This window comes from Lemur catta, chromosome 14 (assembly GCF_020740605.2).
Source record: "Lemur catta isolate mLemCat1 chromosome 14, mLemCat1.pri, whole genome shotgun sequence".
NCBI classification, from domain to species: domain Eukaryota; kingdom Metazoa; phylum Chordata; class Mammalia; order Primates; family Lemuridae; genus Lemur; species Lemur catta.
In genome coordinates, this window is record NC_059141.1 from 42,043,603 (window position 1) to 42,060,939 (window position 17,337).

Below are 17,337 nucleotides of genomic sequence, written 5' to 3' on the forward strand. Positions count from 1 at the left end.
AGGAGCCTCCAACCTGAGGAACTAAGTGAACATAATTAGAAATACATCTGGGTATTGGCCTGCTATCTGAAAAGGTCACATGCACACCTTCCATTGGTACTAGTTATGTTCCATCATTATGTTCTGTCCTTGCTCATTCGTCTCCCACTGGTTACCAGATGGCTATAATAATGTCAGTATCCTTAACAACTGTCTTGTGCAATTCCCTGCAGCATGGTAAGGGCTTGAAATATTGAGTGTTTTCTCTTTGGATAAGCAAGTGACAAGTCTGGGAATTGCTCACAACCGCTCTGATGGTGTGGTTGTAGAGTAACAGCAAACTGGGTCATGGAGCCTAAATTCAGCTTGATGTTCGGGCATCAGGGCTACCTAAAGGGGGTGTTTGCCATTTCTCTAGCTTAAGATAAAGGAAGGCTTCATCCATGCAGAATATGGTTTTTATAAATGAGCACAAAATATAGTGAGGTGTAAATAAGCACTAAGATCATTGTAAGAGGAAGCTGAGTTAAGTTGGTTCTGATGGAACTCTCTCATAAGGATGCTTGGGGAGACCTCTCAGCATCGTTCTCTGAGATGTGCCAAGCTACCAGATGGATTTGAGGAACATTAAAAGACAGGGGGTATGGGAATGGGGAGGGTGGAGAAGGTGGATGTATCCATCAAGTTGGGATAGATCATGCTGCAATAACAAATGGCCCCAAAATCCCAGTTGCTTAAAACAACAGAGGTTTATTTCCTGCTTATGTTACATGTCTCCTTCGGATAAACCAGGGGTTCTGCTCCCAAAACCCAGACTGCCAGAGTAGATGCTATCTGAAACATTACAGATGGCTAGAACAAAGGCAAAGAGAAATTGTGGTCAGTGGCACATAGGCTCTTAGAGTAGCCACCCACTCCAGTCATATTTCATTGGCCAAAACAAGTCACAAAGCTATGGCTACTGAACTCCAAGAGAGTAGGAAGAACAGTCTTTCCACAAGCCCATAAAGACAACAGGAAATATTTGTTGAACAGCGCTAATGACCCCCAGCAGATGGTAATGCTATTTAGACTCATGGACAGCTCTCTGGGGCCAGATGACCTTTTCAGAGGCTCAAGGCCCTGCAAAGATTATGCAGATGCTCCTTGGGGTTTTGTCCAACAAAACCATCATAAGTTGAAAATGTGTTTATACCCCTAACCTACCAGACATCATAGCTTAGCCTCGCCAACCTTAGCCCCTCACTGGGCAGAATCGTGTGGCCACTTGGTGCACTATAGAGTGTGGCTGAGGGGGAACTGTGGCTCGCTGCCCTGCCCAGCATTGCAAGAGAGGATCTATCGCCAGCCATGGAAAATCTCAAACTTCAAAATCGGAAGTCTACTGAGCACATATGGCTTTTGCACCTTCGTATGTCAAAAATCTCAAATGGAACCATCTTAAGTTGGGGATCATCTGTAGAATCCAATATAAGAACGATACCAAACTGTAGAAATAATTGTAAAGAAGCTCAACAAAGTTCTGCTTTTCCCCCATGATGATGACTTTAATGCTTACAAAATATGTCAGTTTCTTTCAAAACAGTTTTTTGTTGTTGTTGTTCTGTTGCTTGCTGGTGACACAAACATTGCTTAATATGTCTATAGGGCCCCCACACTCTTTCTTTTCTCCATAAAGAGGCTCTGCAGGCAGCCTGAGGTTTTCTGTGGGGCTGGATGGGTGAGGTGGGGCGGGGGGAGGGGGGGCTGCTAATGTCCCCTAGACTGTGACAAGGATGGACTGGCTGGCCTCAGAGTCTTGATGAAGACTGCATCTGTGGTCCCGAACCAGAAGTGATTATTGAAATTATGCCTTGGCCATGCAAGTTCTCTGTCGGAGGGAAGAGGGTAATGGAAGTGTTTTCTCGTTTGTCTAGGGGAGGACGAGGAAGAAACGAACGTGATAGTTCTCAGCTACCCCCAGTACTGCCGCTACCGCTCGATGCTGAAACGCATCCAGGATAAGCCATCTTCCATTCTAACGGACCAGTTTGCATTAGCCCTGGGCGGCATTGCGGTGGTCAGCAGGAACCCTCAGATCCTGTACTGTCGGGACACCTTTGACCACCCGACTCTCATAGAAAACGAGAGTATATGCGATGAGTTTGGTGAGTCTTTTTTTTTTTTTTTTCCTATCTGATACTTTCGCGTCTGTGCCTGGTCAATTTCAGTTCTTGAGAAGAGCGGGTGATGGGGGACCAGGCTGGAATCCACCAGCTGTCCCCCAACCCCCTACACTATTTCGGCATAAAGTGTCACTGCCTCCTTGGCAGCCTCTGTTTACCAGAAGGAAGAGATTATTATGTAGAATTTGTTGTCCAATAGAGAGTCTGAAGTTGCTTGGTCAACCTTGAAATTGGACTTTGGGACAGAAAGCTTTCACGTCAGTTCTCTCTCAAAAGGTTTTGGCTGTTCAGATTTTGTTGTTGTGGTTTAACTGATCACTCCTTTTGCAGTGTTATAAGGTTCTGTAAAAATGCACCAATTATAACCACTTCAGTACTATAAGGTGGATAAAGAGATAGGTAGGTAGGTAGATAGATGATGGATACCCATGTCCCTGAATTCTTTTGTACACACACAGTATACATATACTGCGCCGGCCAAAGGTGGATATGTGCACACGTATCTGCACCTCTGCCTAGTTGACTGGTCCTGTGTTTCTATAGGCAGAGGAGGAGAAGATAGCACATCATCAGTTTGGGAAACCTTGCATGGTGCAGTGAATGCTGGGAGGCAGGCCAAGATCGTTGTTCTGTTACATCTTCATTTTCTCATGTTGAAGAGATTGGATCTTATCACTGGTTCTCAACAGTCTGGGCAGGGATGTCAGAATACCCCAGGGAGCTTTGTCAAATTGTACTGGTTCCCCTTCTGTAAGTATAGGGAATTCCTACACTCTATGGAATTCCTATACTTACAGAGGCATAAACATCCCCTACCCTCACCCTACCCTTTCTCTGGGAATCACCACTGTAGAGTGACCACTGGTCACTGATGAATCCCTCCTGGGTATCTGGCCTAGGGTCCCTTAGAGCTGGAACATCCCTTGATTTTGTTGGCTAACGTTTCCCCAAGGATCCCGAGTTTATGGATTATTCAGATTCAGATTATTCTAATTAAATATTGTAGAGCTCAGCATGGCTTGGGGAGTCCACTGTGGCCTCTCAAATATGATTCTTCTTGACTCCAGCAACCCTGTTGTTGCTGCTGGAGGGATTTTGTAAGTAGATGTGTGGTCATAGGAGAGGTGAGGATAAAGGGAAGGGATATGATGATCCAAGGAAGGAGAAAGAGAGAGGAAGGGGAACAAAAAGATCTAAGTGCGTTGGATTCTAAAGGCCATGACATTTTTTTTTCCTTATAAATTGTTTTTCCAGATGTCTTTCACAACTCTAGCTTATCAAATGACTGTCAATCTGTAAGAGGGTACTAATGTTTGTACAAGTTATTTTTTCCTTCTCCAAAGAGATAGTTATTGTCATGTTTTTAATATTCAAGTAACCTTTTAATTCAAGTAGAAAAATGGGTGCAATACATATTTTTAAATACCCTCTGTTTTCAGATCAGCATTTGCAACTCTTCCCTTTTTCAATACTTGTGTTTGAGTTTCTCTCCCGTACGCCCAACTCTCAAACCCTGCTTCCTCCTTGCTGCCCAGGAGGTCTCTAATTTCCTGACACAGACTAAAGCTGCAAGAGTGCTTTCTCTCATGTAAGAGTATTCAAAATTAGAGTGTCACAAATGTAACATAACGAAAAAAAATGTTTTAACCTTTTTGGCTAATTTAAGAGTTATTAGTCATGGAGTTTCAAAGCTGTTGCATCTAGAATTGGTAATAGAAAGAAGTTCCAATTCAACAGGGATCACAGTGGTTGTTAAGAGTTACTAAATTAGTTTTAAATGTTCTCACAAACACAAGCATCTGACTTTTGAATGTTTTCCTGAACTTTCTTCTGGTATAGCTAATTTTAACACTGTTTTTTTCCTCCAGCCTCTTAAAGTGGAATCTTTCTTTTGGAATAAAGGTACCTTTAAAGAGCTTCTAGATGGCTAGTGTAATAATTAGAATATTAGTTGGTTTTTTTTTTCAGTTGTTTGTCCTTCAACTAGTTTGTACTTCTTAGAGTATTTCCTGTTAATGAATGAACAGAAAAGCTTATTTTGACCCGATTTGAGTACTTTCACCAACATACCTTACCCAGCCTCCCACTTTTGGTCACACATCTGAATTTCCAGAGAGCACCCCTTTAAAGTGTTTGTTAAAATGTGGCGGTGGCTTTCTCCAACCAGCTAACAGTTGGTGGAAGAACATAAATTTAATTAGTGACTAGCATTAAACAAATGTTCCTAATATTAAACAGTGCCAGATGACTGAAACACTTCTGTCAGATTACGGAGAGTGCCAGGGGGCCCACAGATGAATTTTCTACACAGTATATATTCTGTACCACACGTTTGGTGACTTCAGTAATTGGTCAAATGTAATTTAGGTAACAGTATGCCTGGGCTGTAAAAATCAAATTTTATTAGCCATATCACCAGGTGGATGGTTGGTGGAGCTGATGGCAAAGACTTTATAGCATTTAGCAGCTACACCTTTGACACATGAAATTCATAAATTGTCGTAAAATACCTCCAAGGTCCTTCTCAAAAGGACAGTGTCTGCTCTCCCATGATTGAATAATGTTTATTTTATTAACTAATATACTTTTTGCTTTCTTCTATTAAATGGGATTATGGAATGAGGGTAGGAGGGGGGTGTTCCAAAGATAAATAAAACATAGTCCTTGCTTGTTTTGAGGATTTAAAAATCGGATTGGAGAAGACAGGATTAACGTACCTGAAAGGTGAACTAATGTTACAAGAAAGTCAATGATTAAGTTTAATATTTGGTGAGTGTTACAGAAAGCAAGTTTGGTAAGAATTTAGCAGTGAGCTGGGAGGGTGGGGTGGGCGGTGGCTGGGGATGGCAGTCAGGGTGAGGGGTCAGGGAAAGTCTCATGAAAAAGGCAGGACTTGATCTGTTTTTGTTTTGTTTTGTTTTGTTATTTGGTGGTTTTTCCTTTTTCTTTTTCTTTTTTTTTTTTTTTTTTTTTTTTGAGACTGTAGCCAGGCTGGAGTGCAGTAGTGTCATCATAGCTCACTGCGGCCTAAACTCCTGGGCCCAAGCAATCCTCCTGCCTTAGCCTCCCAAGTAGCTGGGACTACGGGCACATAGCATGCCTGGATAATTTTTTAATTTTTGGCAGAGATGGGGTCTCTCTATATTACCTGGGCTGGTCTCAAACTCCTGGTCTCAAGCGACCCTCCCACCTTGGGTTTTCAGAGCACTAGGGTTACAGGCATGAGCCACCACGCCTGGCCTTGATCTGCTTTTAAAAGATAGGGAGCAGGTTGTTAGAAAACTGCTGGAAAGGTCATGTTTAAAACGCATGTGCTCACTCTCCATGTTAGGTCATGGCTGCTTTTTCTCTGGGTCAACTGTTAGCATCCCTTAGGTTTATTCTGCACTTAATCACTACCCTTTGGGTGGGTTTTATAACTGGCCTGATGTCCTTTCTACCAGTGGAACATGGATGTGAATCAGTGGGTTAGGCCTGGAAAGAACCCAGGCAATGGCTTTGAACCTGGAACTGGCTTTCTTTCTTGGATCAAGATGATCCCCACATTTCCTCTGTGCACCGCATAACTTACCTAAATTCCCCGGATTCATCTCTGAAAATAGACTTTGCTCTGTGGTACAACCTTGCCCAACTGCCCAGACACCCCCCCTCCCTGCTGTTTTAATGTTGTCCACTGAATAACAAGTTTAATTGAACAATAAAAGTAAGGCTTTTAAATCTACGAGTCCCTGTAAATAAACCCTCTGTGGAATTTTATGAAGCTATTTAATGAAAAGTTTGATTAGAAACTATTAAAGAAAAATAGAATAGATGAAATTTCATCATTTAGTCTGACATTACAGTAGTGTCGTTTTGATTTTTATTTACATTGAGATATTCAGAATAGAGTAAATATATCCTGGTTTTAATTAACTATCCTCCTTATTTGGAGAAGGTTATTTTAGGCTTGAAGGGTTTTGATAGCGTACCATCTGCTTTCTTCACTGTATTTTGTTCAGGCCCCTTCCTCACTCACAGCACTGTGCAATGTCTAAACCTATGACATAAGCATAAATTGAATCATATTAATGGCAGGTGATCGAAAAGCTTCAGCCTTGACATCCTACCCAAATTCTTGCATTTTGTCAGTTACGCTGCTCTTAAAGGCAATGTGATCTTTTCTTAGCACAAGAGAATTGACTATTTTAAAACTAAAGCAACAGACTCCCCATTAAAGCATTATGAAAACTCATTGTATTACACTTGCAATTAGGAAATGAGATTGTAATACCAACGAGGGGAAAGGAACGGGAATGGTAATTTTCTTCATACAAATCTTTACCCTGTGCATGATTCCCGCCCTCACTGTCCTGTTAGGACGTCCTAACATCAGGCATTTTCCAACAACCCTCTACTTTGCTTTTACCTTTTTTTATGATATGATTCCTCTCTTGGAAAATGCATAGTGTCATTTATATTGTGTTATTATCTATGCCGTGGAGAAAACACACACAGGCAAACGTTTTTGCCTATTTTTGTTGTTAGAACAATAAAGTGTCCACCACTTTGTAATGCACAGTGTTTACGTTAATATCACATAGATTGATTTCACATGTGTGAAGTGTTGACAGCTAACTCCAAACAGGGGCACGCACAGTACAGTAGATAAATGGATAACTTTGAGGCGCTGGCTTCCATCAGAGAGAGGGAAGGCGGCTCAATCTACATAAATGAGATGAAATCAGTTCCTAAAGGTGTGTGGGACTAAATGGATTAAGATATGGTTGACTTAAAAAAGGAGGCATGGTTTATTTTGGTCTGCGTTTTGAATTGCAAAAAGGCATAAGAAGTCCAAGTCATGCTTCTAAATATTTTGGCAGTTGCAATGTGTGTGTGTGTGTGTGTGTGTGTGTGTGTGTGTGTGTTTCTTGACCAGGGAATGGAATGGGGTAAAAGGGGGGATGTGGTAATTCCCCTGGAAAGAAAAGAGATGAGATGGCCTGTCATCAGGTGTTTGGTCCGTGTGTAGACACCATGAACGCTGATCTTCAGGGAGAAGTTGGCTATGTCAGTATTAAAACACACTCTGCTGGGGGCGCGAGAGGAGGACAGCAGGGTATGGTCAAAAGAGTGCTATGCTTACAGGCAAATAGCCCAGGTTCAATCAGGGCTCCATCATCGCATTCTCCGTGCCTCTGGGCCAGGACATAAGGTCTCTCACTTGCCCCATCTATAAAATTAGGTGATAACAGCCACTTACCAGACTCAGAATAAGTCTGTATTCATTGATTTAAAAAAAAAAAAAATCCTCTTGATAAATGGAGATTCTTTACTGTTTCTATCAGAGCCTTCGGTCTTGGATAACTTGTATTCATCCAAAAGCTATCTTGCTCTTTGAATAGTAAAGGAACCCAATTCCATAAGGCTCTTGGGGTCTTGCTGGAACCTTACTCAAAAAGAAAAATTTTCTACTTTTTACAATATGTTTTGAAGAAGCTTTTCTATCTCTGCACTGAACCTTCTATTCCCGTTTTTCCTGAAATAATGACATTCTAGACCAAAGGGGAAAAAAAGCAAAGGGAGAGAGAGAGAACAGATGAGGGGACAAAACCTTGAATTTTTATGAAAGAAAACTCAGGACATATGAAATTATTTTGAAGCATAAAGAACGAGCTGGGCTCTGCCTCTTCCACTCTAAATATCACATGTTTTGCTGGAAATGAAAGGAAAGGCAGTTGTTTTGTTAAGGATCATGGAAATTTGTAAGTGAGTAAACATTTTTTTTTCCTTGCCAAAGTAGGTTTCATGGTCACAGTGGATTTTGATGATCAAATGGCTGTGTCCCTGGCCCCTGTCCACATTCACACTTTCCCTGCCTGCCTGTGCTGCCCACTGATCTCCCAAATGATAACAAGGCAGACATTTTTCTTTAATTGAGCCGAGTAGGAGAGGAGGTGTGTTTCTTATATCGCTGTTTATGCAGACAACCTTAACCTTCAGAGACCTCACTTGGAGGACTGCTTTGTCTTGGAAGTTTTCTAGAGGTTTTGTTTATTGTTGGAGAATGGTCACACTAAGTCACTCTTAGTACCTTTTCCTTGTTGCATGTGCTGCCAAAGTGGGGGCAGAAAGAATGTTAATGTCATCATACAACACAGGGAAACAAGCCCAACACAATGGGCTGGTAGAGGTGTATCGGATGTGCTCCCTGGTACATGGAATGATTAACATATGGGCTCAGCTTCCAAGACAATAGGATGAAAGGAGAGAAGGCCTCCTTTCCATATGGGCAGAGGCCTTGGAAGCTAGGATACCATCTCTCTTGGAGATTTAGAAAAAGAATTTTTATCTTGCTACTGGAAATTAATTTGCAGAGTCATAATATATGCAATGAGTAGGATTAGTGGATTTCTTTTCTATTTTTGGAACTTGAAAGGAGATTTAAAAATAACTCTGGACCCCTTTTGTAGCTGAGTGGACTCAATGGGTTATTAAAAACTATTTGGACTCATGGGTACAATAAACTCTTGTTCACCCAAGAAAAAAGGATTTGTGTCTATATTGGCTAATATTTCACCTAGCATTTCACCCAGAAGAGTAAGAAAGTTATATCTCATTACATTAGCAAGATCAGCATATTCCTCTCTAGGGTGAGAGAGATATTTTTATCAATTAAGAAATACACATGCACACCATAGGAAAGAGCCAGGTCATTGAAAAATCACAGGCAAAAGTGCTGGTCAGTGGTGGTGGAATGAGGTTCAGAATAAGTCCATGTACACTTGATTTTAAAAATCCTCTTGATAATGAAGATTCTCTATCATCCCCTTTATTCTACCGTGTCAGGAGAACTAGATTGATTTAAGTTCCTTGGGTTGTAGGTGAGGCAGTTTGGGGATGCTTAGGGCCTAGTACAGTGCCTGACACACAGTACACCCTCATTCATTCATGCATCTAACCAGTATCTGTTACACACCTATTATGTACTAAGTACTGTTTAGGTCCCTGTGTTTGACAGTTGTGAACAAGACAGAAATTTCCCCCACTCTTAAAGAGCATACATTTTAGCATATGGAAAAGGGGGGTGACAAAATGTGAGGTGACCATGGACCGTAGCTCACAGGTATTGACCTCAGAAGATGGTTGTGAAGATTAAATGAGTTACTGAAAAAACACCCACTTTGGTGGCCCATGGTAAGTACTCTTTACGTTGTTAACCAATTCGTCTTACACTTCTTACACCACCGAACAGAACCTTAACCACATACTGGCTCCTTGATGGTTCCTTAAAAACACCCACAAAAGCGTTTCATACTTATATAGACTGGGGGGGGGAAATGAAGTATCATTTGCTAATGAAAATCATTCGACATCCATTCATTCCAGAAATACTTGTTTGTCCCTCTGCACAGAATGTTTCCCAGATATGGGTCTGTCTGGCTCCTTGCTGTCATTTGGGCCCAGCTTGAATGTCTCCTCCCCAGAGAAGTCTTCTCTGACCGCCCCTCTTCCACAAGTTGATGCTTTCCCATCACTCAGTATGTCATTATGTTCCTATAACTCATCATTGTCTGATATTAACTCCTGTATTTGTTTCTTCACGTGTTGATAGTCTGTCTCTCCCCTCCCCCCACACACTATAACTTAAGCTCTTTGAAATGTTAGCAGAGAATTTTCTGTCTTGTTCACAACAGTGTGTCCAGGGACCAGAACAGTACTGGGCACATGGTAGGTATGTGATGGGTATTGGTTAAATGCATGGATGGATATGTATATTGTGTGTCAGTATCATTACTATCCCAAGTTCACAGGTGAGCGTGACTTCCCTGCTCACACCTCCCGAGGCCTCCCGTCTCATCAGAGAAGCAGAAGTGAGGGTAGGGCCCTTTAAGAGCTGGAGCTATGTAGGAGTTGAAGGGGGCAGATAGTGAACTTCCCTGTGTTCTCATGGACTCTGTAAGACATGGGGTTTCCATGCTGACAGGACTTTCATTATGCACCTCTCTGTAATTTTCTACTTAGAATGCATTGGCTTTCCCAACTTGGCATCCTTCTTTAATGAAAAAATTGTAGGTCTAATTTCAAAAAATGAAATGTATGCAAGCTTTCCTGCTTCTGTCACTTCTTTATTCCTGTAGCACATAAATCATTTCCCTTTTTAAAATTAAATTTCGCTGGCCATGATTTGGTAATGGGTTTTCAAAGGAGGCAGAGGAGCCAAGCTCTTGGCACAAGAGCCGGCTGCACTGCCTGCTCAGGAAATCTCCTCATTGCTGGCTGGCCTGGGCCTTGATTCCATCATCTGGGCTTTATGCTCCCTTTGGAAGTTGCCTAGAAATTCTCTCCCTAAGAATCTTGCCTCTGAGCAGACTTTTTGGCTCTCTGGTCGCCATCTTGGAGGACCAAAGAGCACATGGGACTTAGGCAGAAGAAGACTGGTGCAGTAATGCTCCTTGGATGCCGATTCAGTCATTCATTGAGCACCGACTGTATTTACGGCAGAACTCTAGGCATTGTTGGGGTACTGGTCTCTGCTGTCTAGATACTTGAAAATTGAGTTGTCTGAGATAAGACATGGAGCAATGGCCCACTGCGGACATTGTCTGCAATCCGCCTAACAGTCCTGCATTTTACCCATGAGTGGCCTCAGAGAGATCAGGTAGCTCCTTAGGGGTCACAGGCCTAGCATGTTACTGAAGTGGGAGGTTGGCAAAGCAAACCCCACACACGCACCCAGATCTGCTGGCCCCAGTGGGCACACTTTTCTGCTACAAAGTGATGGAGGTAAGAGTCGGGAGTTATTTTGAAGTTCAAAGGAGAAAATATCTGCCAAAGCTTTATATAATAAATGGGAAAATTTGCCATATAACAGACACTGCAAAGCAGTCTGCTAAGGGCTAAGAGAGGATATCAAACTGCAGGTGCTGTGGGAGTGAAAAGATGCAGGAAAGAGGGCCCTAATGTCAGGGGAAGCCTCTTAGAGGAACTGGAAGTAGATCCTCAACTGGAGCTTGAAGGAGGAAGTTATTTCAGGTGAGGAGGCAAATACTCTGGACTTTGAAGCTCAAAGAAAGAAGTTGTTTCCCCTGCCATTTTTAGCTTTCTGTGTACACAAAAAGCAGCCTCCGCCAGCAAAACTCTTGTTTTCTTCCCAGGAGATTTTACATTCCCACGAGGAGGGCAGGTGCCCCTGAGTCCTTCTCTCATAGACCCCATCACGGTTAGGACCCAGGGGAATCCTCTTGGAAGAAAAATCTTCTTGTCTCTTACTAAGCTGGATCTTTCCCTTGGGTCTATGAGAAGGAAAAGGAGGGATTCACCAACTTTGCAGTAGTGGGCAAAAGAGGGAGGCGTCTTCTTGGTTTCCTGGCTGCTTAACAGGCTGCTTCTAGACTCCAAGAGTGGCTTCAGAATAATCTTCTTTAGTACTTCGCTCCTTGTTCCTTCTGTGTTACTCAGTACTTTTCCAAAGTTTGTTCCCCACCCCCCATTCTGCCTGTTATTAAAATTAAAGGCTTCAATTGTGTTTCTCTTTACTAGAGTTTAAGGTCCTTGAGGGGGTAAGAATCGTGGCTTACTCATCTTTGTATCAACATATGTTATTGAAATGTTATAAAAACTCTGCTTGATTCTAGAGAGCTTCATATCTCCATTCTATCTTCTTTCTTAGATAAGTCAAGTATTTTTTGACCTTAATCTTTCAGCTTTAGTTTATTGCCAGTTGATTTAATTCTCAAGGCAGAGCGTCTAACTCAAAGGGACTGGGTTTTTCTCAACATTTACTTATCTTTTCAAACCACAGAGATATTGTTCATAAATTGGTCAGTGTCTTTGGCTAAAGATTGTATTTGTGACAATACTTAAAAGACCCCATAGTCTGCAGAACCTAGAATGGTGCTCTTTCTAGAAAGAAGCATCCTTACGTTAGGACAAATGGTATCCTATATCCAGAGGTCACCATGTTGACCTTTGCAACTTCTAACTCACAGGTATCAGAATTCATTGTGGAAGTCAAGCAACAGTGGCTGGTCCATTTGCATATAGGGCATTGTCAGGTTCCAATTAAACGTGGGATCTGAGGGTCAGGAGCATAATATAGATCACAGTTCAGGCTAGAATCATATCAGAAAGTGTTAAGGAAAAAAAAGCCTTAGCTAATATAAAGTTCTTATATGGAAGATTACTTGGATCTGACACCCCAAGGATCCTTTATGGATCATTTCCTTGCTCCACATTATTTATAGGATGGGTGAAGATGAGGATGTCTCTCAGGAGAGTTCCACGGAAGATCTTCTATAGGCAAACTCATAACACACACGGTTTAGCAGGTCACACTTTCTTCCCCTCCTTCCCAGGCATGAATATTATGTCTTTGAAGTAGGAGATCAAATATTTTAACAAGACATCTTAGTCCGTTTTGCTATAACGGAATACCTGAGGCTGGGTAATTTATAAAGAAAAGAAGTTTATTTGGATCACGTTTCTATAGACTGTATAAGAAGCATGGTGCCAGCATGTGCTTCTGGTGAGGGCTTCAGGAATCTTCCACTCATGGCAGAAGGTCAAGGGGGAGCAGACATCAAACGGTACATGGTGCGAGGAAGGAAACAAGAGGACAGAGGGGAGGGAGCTGCCGTCACCAGGAGGACGGCACCCGGCTGTTCATGAGGGATCCTCCCCCACAACCCAACACTTCCCACCAGGCCCACCTCCAAGTTGGGGTCAGATTTCAACATGAGGTTTGGAGGGGACGGATATCCAAACTATAGCACAAGGGTATTCCACACAGTACCAGAAGCAGTCGTTTATCAGGGAGCTGAGTCCTGCCCCATTCCCAGGACACTTCCCTTCAGAAAGAGAGAGGATGCTGGTGCTAGTTGGTTTTCTTGAGGTCCGTAGCACAGATGGCAGGTACCATGTCACAGGGAATGCATCGCAGCCCGCAGCTGTTGGAAGAAAGGAAGTTGAAATGTGTTGGGACTAGAACAAAACTAGGGACTGTTGTGGAGCCCCCATTAAGTTGTCTCGCTGACCCTGGGTGCCAGTTCCCCCTACGTGAGCCGAGGAGGGCATCTCAGAGATGCGGAGAGCTTGGCCATGCCGCTTCCAGCCCTGGTGACTGCTCGTCACACCCTCAGCCCTGCTGTTAACACTTCGGAAGAGGAGTGTCCAAACTTGTCTAAAAGGGCTCCTTGTGCTTTTCAAAGCACCTTCACCCAGTCCTGCCTCTGCACAACTCTGCCGAACTGGGAGGACAAGTGTCACTGACCCCATTGGGCAGTTGAAGAAGCTGATCAGATGAGTTAGTGGCTAAATGCTGGCGCAGTAGTGGTGATAACGCCATGAGACTCGGGCGCCAGCTGCTCAGCCTGTGCTCTTACCGCCATCCCCACGACGGCAGCCCGGGGCTGAAGGGCATGGCATCAGAGCTGCACGAGTATGCACAGCAAACCCTGATTCCCCAGAATCTTCTGTTAACCAGCTCCACCCCCTGTCCTCTTGGTATAATATTTCAAGGAGGGAAAAAAGTGAATGGTAAGAAACAGTTCATATGGTTTTCAAAATATTTTTCTCATTCTGAAATTATTTCCATTATGAAAAGTGCAAGTATAGTAATAATAATAATTGCTACTCTTCTGGGAGCATGTACCATATATCAGGCCTTATGTTAACCCTTTACATACATTGTCTTGCTTAATCCTTATAGGATTCCAATATGGAAGCTCATATTAACCATCATTTCAACAGGGGAGCAAATTGCAGCTAAGAAAAGTTAAATAAGCCCAAAGTCACACAGCTCGTGAGTGGGTGGTCAAGCCAGATCCCAGTCAGGTCTGTCTGGCTTCAAAGCTGCGTATCCACTCGTGCTCCTTGAATCTCATCTATAATCTCATCAATGTTATCTAGTTCCTTCCAGTCTTTTTCCAAAGCATTTTTATTTACTTGAGAACATTTTGTATATGCAAATCTTATATCTTAAATTTTTACTTATAAAATAAACATTTCCCCATATTATTACAAATATTTTATGAGCACCATTTTAATGATTGCATAGTATTGCATAAAGTGAATCTATCAGAGTTTACATAACCGCTTTCTATTAGAAAGCTAGATTGTTTCCTCCATGGTTTTGTTTTGTTGCTGTCCTGTACCATGTATAATTAATACTGTAATGAAAATCTTTACACATAAAAGCATCAGCATTTGATAGATTCCAGGAATCTCTTATTGCCAAAATTATTTTCCTTCTAAGCAATAACAGAAAGATCAGATAATCAGAGTCTACTATGGACTTAGGATATCTACTGAACTTTTTACAGCTGTGGGTGAGGACACTGAGCTATTTTGGGAAAGGTGATATATTTTTAAGAATGAATTTTTTATTTTTAATTGTTCTTAGTATATAGTTGCATGTATTTATAGGGTACACGTGGTGTTTTGGTACAGACATACAATGTGAATTAATCAAATCAGGGTAATTGGGTTATCCATCACCTCAGCATTTATCATTTCTTTGTGTTAGGAACATTCCAATTTCACTCTTTCAGTTATTTTAAAGTATACCCTAACTTATTGTTGATTATAGTCACGCTGTTATGCACGTGTGATATTTGATACAAACATATCACGTGTAATGATCAAATCAGTGTGCAGAATGAAGATCTAGAGTTTCTGCATGGCCCTAAAGCACGACAGGAGAAACTTTCTTCAGGGAATACTGTGCATAGGCGAGAAAGCGAGCTCAGGCAATGATTTTCACACCCGCATCCTCTCCTGAAGAACTTACCAAAAACTTGATTCTTGGGGTCTGCCTCGGACCTCCTGAATTTGAATGGGCAATGTCTTGTTACCAATATTTTTTAATTGACAAATAAAAATTATATATGTTTATTATGTACAGCATGTTGTTTTGAAATATGTGTATATCACGGAATAGCTAAATTGACCTAGTTGTAATTAGCTTATGCATTACCTCACACTCATATTTTTTGTAGTCAGAATACTTAAAATCTACTGTTAGCAATTTTCAAGAATATAATATTAATACATTGTTATTATTAATAATTATAGTCACCATGTTGTACAACAGATCATTTGAACTTATTCCTCCCATCTAATTGAAATTTTGCATCCTTTGACTAACATCTCCCCAACTCCCCCAGCCCCCAGCCCCTGGTAACTACCATTCTACTATCTACTGCTTTGAGTTCAACTTTTTAGACTCAATATATAAATGAGATCATGCAGTATTTGTCTTTCTGTGCCCGGCTTATTTCACTTACATAATGTCCTTCAGGTTCGTTCATGTTTTTGCAAATGACAGAATTTCCTTTTTTAAGGCTGTATAGCATTCCATTGTGTGCATAGGCCATATTTCCCTTTAAAAACTTTTTATTTTGAATTTTTATGGATGTATAATAGTTGTACATATTAATATTTATGGGGCACATGTGATATTTTGATATGAGCATATAGTGTGTAATGATCAAATCAAGGTAATTGGGATATCCATCACCTCAGGCATTTATCATTTCTCCAATATACCACATTTTCTTTATTCATCGTTTGATGAAAACATAGGTTGATTCACAATCTTGGCTATTGTGAATAATGCAGCAATGAACATGGGAATACAGATATCTCTTCGACATACTGATTTCATTTCCTTTGGATATATACCCAGTAGTGGAATTGCTGGATCATATGGTAATTCTATTTTTAGTTTTTTGAGGAACCTCCATACTGTTTCCCATAATGGCTGTACTAATTTACATTCCCTTGTTACCAATATTTTAATCACACTTTTATGCACACTTAAGACTGAGACTCAGCGCTGTAGGCATGCCTCAAAGTTGAAGTCGGTTGCAATGATGATGGAGAACGGCAGTTGACAAAGTAATTATTACCACTGGCTCCTCCTGTAATTGCTTCTGTTCAGGTGTGTTGGGGGAACTGCTGAGCTGCAGCTGGTACTGGCATCAGTCAGAGCTGGGCCAGGGTAGTGTTATGTTCCTCGGACAATTACAGCCCCGGGCAAAAGGCTTTGTGTAGGTGAAAGTGCAGAGCCATGACTTTGGGGGGTGGGGATATGCTCTACGCTATTAATGACAAAGAAAATCAGAAAGGGCACTTGACCAGGAATCAGGACAACTGCATTCTGAATATGACCCTCATACCAAATGGGCACCTTCAGCCACTCAGTTTACCTCTCTAGGACTCTATGTGTTATATGTGAAATTGGAATGTTAGACCAGGTATTCAAACTTTTTTGGATGTCAGGTCCCTTTGAGAATCTGATGAAAGCTATGAATCTTCCCTTCATAAAAATATGTATGCAAACATAATAATACTAATGGCTTTGAAGAATGTTATTAGTGAAAATTAACATATCAGGCAAATAAATATAGGGGATTCTGCATATATAATAATTCTCAGGATTCATAGAGTATGTGACACCTTAGAGTAAGGACTTCTGGGCTAGGTGATCTTTGAGATCCGTTTCTGTTCTCACATACTTGCATTCCATCAGTGAAACAAAAAAGGCATTTCTAATGATTCTCCATAAACTTTTCAGTAATTAAGGCAACTCATTTCCTGAGAGTTTTGGTTAATTAAAATAGAATAATAAAGCTGAGAGCTTACCGTGTGTCAGGTACTGTGTTAGGTGCCTAGAGTTTTTGTCCCTAAAAGATGTCCATTTAATGAATCCATTTAATGTGTGGTTAATAGGATTAATCACGTTAGTGGAAGGTTTAGTGAAGCCAATTTTTCCTAGCATTTATTGAGCACTTACTATGTACCTTATGAAAGGTGAAAGGTTTAGTGAAGCCAATTTTTCCTAGCATTTATTGAGCACTTACCATGTACCTTATCTCCTTTGACTCTCACAACAATACTTTGAGGTGAAAGGTTTAGTGAAGCCAATTTTTACTAGCATTTATTGAGCACTTACTATGTACCTTATCTCCTTTGACTCTCACAACAATACTTTGAGGTAGCTATTGTTATTGCTGTTTTGCAGATGAGAAAACTGAAGCTCAGAGCTGTTTAAAGAAGTCCCCCAACACAGCTAGTTAAGTGGTGGAGCTGAGATTCAATCCCTGCTCTGTGAACTTCAAAGTCGTGCTCTTACAGGTTGTGTGGTGCTGCTCTTTTTAGGAACCTATTAACTATTCTAATTCATTTAAATATTGATTACAAGAATCTGACCTGT

General features: G+C 41.3%; 1 protein-coding gene across 1 annotated transcript in view; it reads left to right on the top strand.

Moving 5' to 3' along the window:
• ARID5B (AT-rich interaction domain 5B) overlaps positions 1 to 17,337 on the top strand; it is a 177,956-nt gene that overhangs the window by 83,647 nt on the left and 76,972 nt on the right. Inside the window, exon 4 of the mRNA XM_045569077.1 lies at positions 1,896 to 2,126. Coding sequence (XP_045425033.1) covers positions 1,896 to 2,126 — 231 coding nt within the window. The remainder of the gene's footprint in view (positions 1 to 1,895; positions 2,127 to 17,337) is intronic.